The 8,589-nt window shown below is 58.9% G+C and overlaps 1 protein-coding gene across 2 annotated transcripts; it reads left to right on the forward strand.

Annotated features, from left to right (window-relative positions):
• The first annotated feature begins 55 nt into the window (after positions 1 to 55).
• On the forward strand, positions 56 to 6,825 carry PLP1 (proteolipid protein 1). Of its 2 annotated transcripts, none has more exons than XM_014955230.1 (7): positions 56 to 195; positions 2,487 to 2,673; positions 3,112 to 3,373; positions 4,585 to 4,753; positions 4,967 to 5,040; positions 5,142 to 5,207; positions 5,648 to 6,825. In XM_014955230.1, the coding sequence occupies exons 1-7, from the start codon at positions 192 to 194 to the stop codon at positions 5,717 to 5,719; spliced, it is 834 nt and encodes a 277-aa protein (XP_014810716.1). In that variant the 5' UTR covers positions 56 to 191; the 3' UTR covers positions 5,720 to 6,825. The 2 variants fall into 2 exon arrangements, with proteins under 2 accessions (XP_014810716.1, XP_014810717.1); XM_014955231.1 differs by having other exon boundaries at positions 3,112 to 3,268.
• Positions 6,826 to 8,589: the final 1,764 nt, after the last annotated feature.

The raw sequence follows: 8,589 nt of genomic DNA on the forward strand, positions 1-8,589 counted from the left end.
GATCTGGGGTTCTGTTCCTTTAAGGGGGGTGGCTGTCACTCAGAGAGCCCTTTTCTTTGCTGGAGAGCGGGACAGGCACCCAGAGGGGGACATACAGGGCGAGGGAGTGCCAGGCAGGCGAGGGCTCCCACAGAGAGCAGCGAAGCAGCCGAGCGGGCGGGCGGTCGGGGGAGTTGACCAAGTCCAGCACCATGGGTGAGTATGGGGGTGAGGGTGGCGGAGACACGGGGGGAATCCATCACTGGTGGCTCTGGGGACCTTGTCCCAGAGCGGAGCTTCTCCCTGAAACACCGGTCAGGTTCCGGTGTGGCCGTGCCAGCTGTGGGAGCTGGACGGAGGATGCCTTGGCACAGCAGGGATGGGGTTTTCTTTCCCAAAGCTGTTTTCCCTCCCTGTGTGCTCATGGGCTGCCCGTGGGGGGACAGATGCCAACCCCACACCCAATCCCACCCGACTCCTTGCCGCACGGAGGTCCTACCCTGGGCTGGTGGGAGCTGGGAGGTGCTGGCAGAGTGCTGAGACCTGTCACAGCTTGTGCCACTTGTATGCCGGCAGCCCTGGGAGAAGAGAGGCACTCCTCGTGCCTCAGTTTCCCTATCACTACCCCAGAGCTAATACTTACCGGCGTGCCCCCCTCCCTCCCTGGGCATCAGGAGTGCTCTGTTCCCAGGGGTGCCATGGGTGCCAGCACCCTGCCTCCTCCTCCTCCTCCTCCTCCTGTCTGCAGCGTATTGTTTGGCTCCAGCAGCAGCTGAGCCCGGGTACAAGGCCTGGGATTGTGCAGCACAAGGGCTCTTTTTCTCCTCCCTCTTCCTCCCCAGGCTGCCTTCCCAAAGCCCAAGGGGCTAGAGCTGTGGCAGGGAGCATGCCAGGCTCCTGCTGCATCCCGGGACCCGCAGCCCCCCCAGGAAAGGACCCACTCACCGTCCCCCAGCCCCCTGGGAAGCTGCCACGCTGCTTCCCAGGTGGCCAAAAATAAAAAGACCCAGCACCCCGCTGGCCGTCCCTGTGGGTCCCAGTGAGGTTCAGGGAGCAGTGCTGGTGGGGAGGAGCGAGACACCCCCCCCCCCTCTCCCCAGGACCTGTTGTGTTCCAAGGCAAACAAACAGGGTGGGGGGGTCCCAGCGCTCCCCCCATAGCACAGCCTTTGTTCCCTGTTTGCTCTGGGCACGGGGCAGCCGCCGGGGTGGCAGTGCCAGGACAATCCCCCATTGTCCTCGGTGCCACCGCGCGACCTTGCTCCCCGTGGGGAGGGGAGGGCACTGCTGGCCAGGACCCCGGGGCTTTCTTGTCCTTTGTGGGAGGAGATAAGCACCCGTGGGGTCCGTGGAGGGAGCGTGGGTTTGGGAATGCTTCCCACAGGTGCCTTTTTTTGGCATTCAAGGCACAAATACTATGCCCAGATGGGACAGTGGGGTGCCGGAGCCTGCGTTTTGGGGAAGGGGAGCAGCTTTCCTGGGCAGAGGTGTTGCACAGCCAGGTTGTCACAGCTCAGCTGGAGCCAAACTGATGCTCCCGAAGTGGGTGCAAACCCAACTGGTTGCCCGCCCCCAAACTGAGCAGGAGAGTGGCCGGCTGAGCATCTCCCAACCCAGCCCTTTGGGGAACCCGAGCAATGATCCTGCACATCAGAGCCCTGGCGTGCAGAAGGAGCAGGTGCCCGTGGCCCCACTGCTGAAAAACAACCCAGCATTTAGGCAATTTAGGCTCGTGCCCTTGCTTTCCCTCCCCACGCTCAGGTACACGTGCCCTCCTGCCAAATACCTGTCCTGGAGGACTAAACCCATTACACAAGCGCTGACGTTTTGGGGAACTAATGCGTCTCCTCTCCATAAGTACATCTGTAACGGGGCTGCTGCAGCCCGAGCTGCCCGCGGGGTGCCAGGAGAGGGGATGAGTGCCCCCCAACCCGCCACCCCGAAGCCCGGGGTGCTTGGGGTATGTGCTGGCTCTTCTCGCCCTGCCCCAAGGCTGGGCTACGTTGCTGGGGCTCCAGTGGGGTTTGTCCATGTGGAGGTGCTGGGTTCCCCTCCATCTTCGAGGTGGAAAGAAAAATGGAAGGGGCAGCCGGTGTCCCCGTTGCATCCGGGCTGTGCCGGCAGCGGGGAGCCCATTAGCAGCTTGTTTGGTGGGTCCCGCTGGCATCACGCTACGTCGCCTTGTATTTCCATCTCGCTTCGTGTGGGTCGTGACGGATGGTTCACCTCAGCTCCCCGTCCACCTCACACCCAGGGGCTGCCTCGTGGTGACCCCGGTGCCCCACGCTGCCGTCACCCCCCTGTCCCTGGGCACCCTTGGGTGCTGCTTAGAGAGCTCGTGGGGAAGCTGCTGGGTTTGGATCTCCCACACCACAATAAATCGTTTCTGGGTTTTTCCTTCAACCTGCTTCCCTCCTCCCGCTGGGCACCTTCCTCCCCCCATGCTTGCCTGCTCTGAGTGCTCCCCATCCCGGCGGTCCCATCCCACCTCCCCTCTCTTCTCCTTAGGTCTGCTTGAGTGCTGTGCCAGATGTCTCATCGGGGCACCCTTTGCTTCGTTGGTTGCCACTGGCTTGTGCTTCTTCGGGGTAGCGCTGTTTTGTGGCTGTGGGCACGAAGCCCTCACAGGCACCGAGCAGCTCATTGAGACCTACTTCTCCAAAAACTACCAGGACTACGAGTATCTCATCGACGTGTAAGTACCCTGCTGGGGTGCATCACCCTTGCGCCGGGACCCCTCGCCTCTCCATCTTGCTCTGCACCACCAGGAGGAGGTGCCTGGCCATACTGGCCAGGGCGATGCTGTCACCTGGGCACCATGGAGACCCCAGGCTGCGTTTGCCATGTGCTGATGCCGCGGGTGCACAGCAGGGTTTGGTGGCCACTTGTTTCCTTTTCATGCCTATTTTTATCTGACCCTTGCTAGGTGTCCTGGCTAGTGCTGGACTTCTACACTGGGTAGGTATGGAGGGTGCAGAGAAGCTGACAGTGTCCCATCACCTTGCTAGCCATGGCTTTGCCCCAGCTTGCTCCTCTTGCAGCTTCACCTTCCATTTCGGTCCCCCCCGGGGTGGTGTGGGGAGGTTGCCCCGGCCATGTCCCCTCCACCTGAGCCCACTCCTCTCCCCGGCAGCATCCACGCTTTTCAGTACGTCATCTATGGCACGGCCTCCTTCTTCTTCCTCTACGGAGCCCTGCTGCTGGCCGAAGGCTTCTACACCACCGGTGCCGTCCGGCAAATCTTCGGGGACTACAGGACCACCATCTGCGGCAAGGGCCTCAGCGCAACGGTAACTGGGGGCCCGAAAGGGAGGGGAGCGCGAGGCCCCCAGCGAGCTCACTCGTTGCAGCGAGTGTGTCAGTGTTTGGGAAAGTGGCTAGGACATCCTGACAAGGTGATCTTAACCGGGGTTCAGCACCCCTTCGCGCGCCCCGCAGCGGGTTCGCCACGCTCGGCGTGGCCAAAGGGCAGGAGGCTGCGGCCGTCGGGGTTTTGGGGGGTGGTCCCGAAGGGAAACGCAGCCCAACCGCCCTCCCCCAGGTCTGCCAACGGCCCCTGGGGACCCAAAGCTGCCCAAAATAAATAACCACGTTTAATGAAGCCACTTCATAGAATCGCAGAGTGGTTTGGGTTGGAAGGGACCTTAAAGCTCATCCAGTTCCAACCCCCCTGCCGTGGGCAGGGACACCTCCCACCAGACCAGGTTGCTCAAATCCCCATCCAAGCCTGGTCTTAGAATCATAGAATCATATGGGGTTGGAAGGGACCTCTGGAGATCATCTAGTCCAACCCCTCCCACCAAAGCAGGTCCACCCAGAGCAGATTGCACAGGAATGTGTCCAGGTGGGGTTTGAATGTCTCCAGAGACAGAGACTCCACCACCTCCCTGGCAGCTTGTTCTGGTGCTCTACCTCTCTTATAGTATAGCTCCTCCTCATGTTTAGGTGGAACTTATACTCAAGTTTGTATTTGAGTATTTGAGTCTTGAATGTCTCCAGGGATGGAGCATTCATAACTTCCTTGGGAAAAGTTTAAGCATTGATGGGGACAGCCATGAGCATCCCCGCGGTGCCGGCAGCCCAATGCCCTCTGGCACCCAGTGGCACTAGGGTTGTCCTCTCTGCTGTGCTTGGGGACCATGAGGAAGTCCCCCGTGTCCTGGGGGAGCGGAGGGGGACGGCTGCGGTTCCCTGGGGGGCGGGTCGGCGTGGCACGGCGGAGGGAGGGCAGGAGAGCCCCATGGTGATGCCAAGGCAGGTTTTGCAGCTGCCCTCCAGCAGAGGCCAAACCCTGCTTGGCCGTGGCCATGGGTTTTCCCCCCCTTGCATGGGATGTGGCAGCCATCCTGCTGCCACCGCTGGGCACCTCCATGCACCCGTAGCCGGCTGCGAAGCTGGGGCTGGTGCTGGCCCCATGAGCCGCAGGGGTGGCCACCTGGGGATACGCCGGGTTTGGCGGGCAGTGTGGAGCCAGATGCAGGCAGCATCTCAGCCCCCTGCCTGCCCCATGCCCTCTCCTTGCCTGGGGACCCTCGCGCTCCCCTGTCCCCTGTCCCTGGCTGCTTGGTAACCCCAGCTCTGCCCTGGCTTGTCCTGCCCCTTGCAGTTTGTGGGCATTACCTACGTCCTGACCATCATCTGGCTCCTGGTCTTCGCCTGCTCCGCGGTGCCCGTCTACATCTATTTTAACACCTGGACCACTTGCCAGTCCATTGCCAACCCCAGCAAGACCTCGGCCAGCATTGGCACCCTGTGTGCGGATGCCAGGATGTACGGTGAGTGCCGGGTTCCTTGCCCAGGAGCCAGCACTCTGGGTGGAGGAGAGGGGATGGAGGAGAGGGTCCAGGCAGATGACGCTGGGATAAAGCAGGGGCAAGTGCTGAAGAACCCTGAAAAGCTGCGGGTGTGTGTGTGTGCGTGTGGGAGGCTGGGCAAGGCAGCTGGATGGTGGCCATGCCCATCTCACCCGGCTCCCCATATCTCACCAGGCGTCCTGCCCTGGAATGCTTTCCCCGGTAAGGTATGCGGCTCCAACCTGCTCTCCATCTGCAAGACCAGCGAGGTGAGCACCTCCTGTCCCCCCACGTGCCCTCCCTTCAGTGGGTGTCCTCGGCGGTCTGTGGGACCCTGGGGAGCTCACCCCCCCTCTCTCTTCCCTTGCAGTTCCAGATGACTTTCCACCTCTTCATCGCAGCCTTCGTGGGGGCGGCTGCCACGCTGGTCTCACTGGTGAGTCGGTGCTCCCCCTGCCCGGCCGTTCTCCTCCGTCCGGCGAGGATGTGGGGGCAGAGGACAACAGAGGTGGTGGGTGTGGACGAGACAGAGCCCGTGCTGGTGTCATTTTCTGGCACATAAGTGCAGACAATGAATTCAGGCCGTAAGAAGGTAGAGGTGGCTGCTGGAGGGGATCTGGAGAGGCTTTAGGAGATCGCTGGGGAGAGGCACTGTTGCCTCCCCCCAGATCTCCTCTTGCTTTACACCAGCAAGGTTGGCCCACCGGTGCAGCGGGGCAACGGGGCTCCGTGGGGCAACTGCCTTGTTGGGGTGCTGGGCTGGGGGATGCCACCTCTGACGTACCCCGGCGAGAAGTCCCACCTCGCTTGCCCTCCTCACCCGTGGGAGCTTCGTTTCTCCTCCTCCCTCCTCGCTCACTCTCTTCCCACCCACAGCTCACCTTCATCATCGCCGCCACCTACAACTTTGCCGTCCTCAAGCTGATGGGCCGAGGCACCAAGTTCTAGCCTGCGCTGTGGATCCCGGCCAGACCAAATGCCCTTCTTTTCTCTAACCTCGAGGCTTTAACACTGCAGCCACCCGACACCAGGTCTCCTGCCTTAACTCTGCCTTCGCCGCTGACTCCCCTCCTCTTCCTCCCTCGCATCCATCGTGCTGAGCGTGACCAGGAAGGAGAGCTTCCCACCAATGGACACCTCTTCATGCACTTTTCTCTCTCTGCTCATCCGTAACCGGTTCGCTCTAGGGCCAAGCCCACCAAAACCAACCAGAGAAGAGGAGGGACTTACTCCAGTGTCCCAATGTTGCCTAGAGATGAGCAAAGGCCTTCATGCTCCTGGGAGGAGGAAATCCATGTAGGTTGCTCTACGAGTAGCAAGGGGCTACCTAGAGAGAAAAGGAAGTTGGCCCAGTCCTGGTACCATTGCTAGAGACTCTCCTGGAGCTGTCTGCTGTCACCACCCGTGGATGGAGAATAAGGACTTTTTTTTTTTTCTTCTTCTCCCTTAGCACAGAAAGATGATGAATTTACCCCAAATTGCCTGCTGCAGCCAAGGCAAAGGGAGTTCAGGGCAAGGATCTTCCCATTGCGGAGAAGAGAGTGCTGACCCCAATGCTGATAAAGCCCTAACCCAGCTGCCCCTTATTAAAGCCTAAAGGAGTTTGGTGTCTCTCTAAGACAAGGGGGGGACTCTTGGCTTTACCCTCCAGGTAAAGAGGTGGCAGATAGGTTTGACCGAGAGGGGATGTCTCTGCTCTGTGCCCCAGGAGCGTAAAGCCAGAGCCACCCCTTGGCAGGCAGGGGGGATGTCCCCCCCCCGGCCTGCCCACCCTTGCCCTGCCAGCGCCGCGCTCGCCGCACGCTCTCGTCCCTTCACAATGGTGCTCTTCTCTGGGGTGACGTCTGCTTCTCTAACCTCCGCTGCGCCGGAGAGCTTGGTTGGTTTCTCATCTGTCTCAAATGTAACTTTCCCTCCTCCTTGTCCACCCTCTTCCCCTCACTTTTCTCCAACCCCTCTACATTCCACATTTCCTGCAAGTCAGGACAACTGTCTTGTGTCTGCCAGGGCTGGGGGGACCAGCAGCATCTCGCTTCCAGCCCAAACCCATGAAGGAGTTAAGGACGTCTCAAATGTAACTTTCCCCTCCTTCTTGTCCCCCCTCTTCCCCTCACTTTTCCCCAACCCCTCTACATTCCACATTTCCTGCAAGTCAGGACAACTGTCTTGTGTCTGCCAGGGCTGGGGGGACCAGCAGCATCTCGCTTCCAGCCCAAACCCATGAAGGAGTTAAGGAAAGAAGGAAAGGGGGTGGTTTGGAGGTCCCGGGGTGGAAACACAGCCCATCTCTGCAAACCAGATCCATTCTGGTGCCAGTTCAGTCTTTTCCCATGGAGGGGGGCAGCAGGACAAGGGCTCTGGTGAAGGTGACCTCTCCCCCATGATTGCTCTCCAGGGCAGCTGGAGGAAAGCCCTCTGGCTGGGTAGCACGGGTCCAGCCAGACCCACCAAAATACTGTTTCCAGTCCTCCCCACCAACTGGTATTTTGTTTCACTCTTCTCTGCTTCTCCTTAATGCTAATCTTAGTGTTTATTTATTGGAGAAACTACTTTCAGTGGCAGACTGTAGCTCCATCTTGCATGGATTTATTATTATTATTTTTATTTTTTTGATCTGTATTACTATTATATTTTTTTTTTTTAACTGCCGGTTTCAGCAGGGGCAAGGATAAAGGAGCAGATCTGCTGAGCAGAGCGTTCGAAGGATCCTTGCCACTGGGAATGCTGAAATGGGTTGTCCAGGCTACCAACGCACACGGGCTGGGGAGGGGGGAGATGCCAGGAGGGATGGCAGGGTGGGGAGAAACCAGTCAAGATCTGGGAATTCACATCGCCGCTATCTCTCTTGGGGGGTTGCTGGGGTTTTTTTGGTATCCATTTAACAAAAAATAACCAGATCCTCCTTCCCACCCTTGTCCCTAGACCCCAAACACACACACACACACACACGCACACATGTGCACACACACACACACACACGCGCAAAAAGAGAGTTAATCGACTGAAAGTGTTTCCTTCATTTCTGATCTAGAATTTCAACTTGTTAACAAGCAATAAAAAAGGAGCAAGTTTTTAGAGACTTATCTTACAAGATGTATTTTATAAAAATTAAAGAAAATAAATTAAAATTAAGAACATTCTGAACAAGATATATGTGTCTCTGTCCATCTGTTGTGCTGGCTTAACCCCTGCCCTGGGCTAAAAAAAAAAATGCAGAGAAGGGGAGGCTGCAGAGGAGAAGGTCCCAGAGGACCAGCGCTTGCCAGCCCCACTCGTGGGCTGGTAGCCCCTGCAGGACTCTGCCCACCCCTCCCCTCCCACCCCGGCCATGAGGTTCATCACCCTGACTTCAAAATCTTGGTTCCCAGCTGGGGGGCCCTCAACACCCCTAGATCTCCTCCGGCCACCCAGAGGAAAGCTGGGGTCCTGCAGGAGCTGCTCGCTCGTTTTTGGGGATGTGCTGCTGCCCTTTAACGCTCAGCCTACGCAGCCACAGCTTCTGCTGAACTTCCTGATGCAGCACTCACAGCACGACCACAGCAAAACTCACGGGCACGGCTTGAGCAAAGCTCGCCGGGCTCTCATCAGGCAGTACACATGGCCCAAGCACGTCCAGAGCCACGTAGGATGCACAGATTTTTCTCACTGAGATCATGAAATAAGACGGGTCTGTTGTGCTGGCTTGCCCCCTGCCCCGGGCTAAAAAAAAAACGCAGAGAAGGGGAGGCTGCAGAGGAGAAGGTCCCAGAGGACCAGCGCTTGCCAGCCCCACTCGTGGGCTGGTAGCCCCTGCAGGACTCTGCCCACCCCTCCCCCCC

Source organism: Calidris pugnax, unplaced genomic scaffold (assembly GCF_001431845.1).
Source record: "Calidris pugnax isolate Ruff unplaced genomic scaffold, ASM143184v1 scaffold38, whole genome shotgun sequence".
Classification (NCBI taxonomy): Eukaryota; Metazoa; Chordata; class Aves; order Charadriiformes; family Scolopacidae; genus Calidris; species Calidris pugnax.

Coding starts and splice junctions, on each gene's coding strand:
- PLP1 (XM_014955230.1), top strand. Junction 3,374..4,584: donor GGCTAGGACATCCTGACAAG/GTGATCTTAACC, acceptor TGCCCCTTGCAG/TTTGTGGGCATTACCTACGT. Junction 5,041..5,141: donor CCATCTGCAAGACCAGCGAG/GTGAGCACCTCC, acceptor CTTCCCTTGCAG/TTCCAGATGACTTTCCACCT.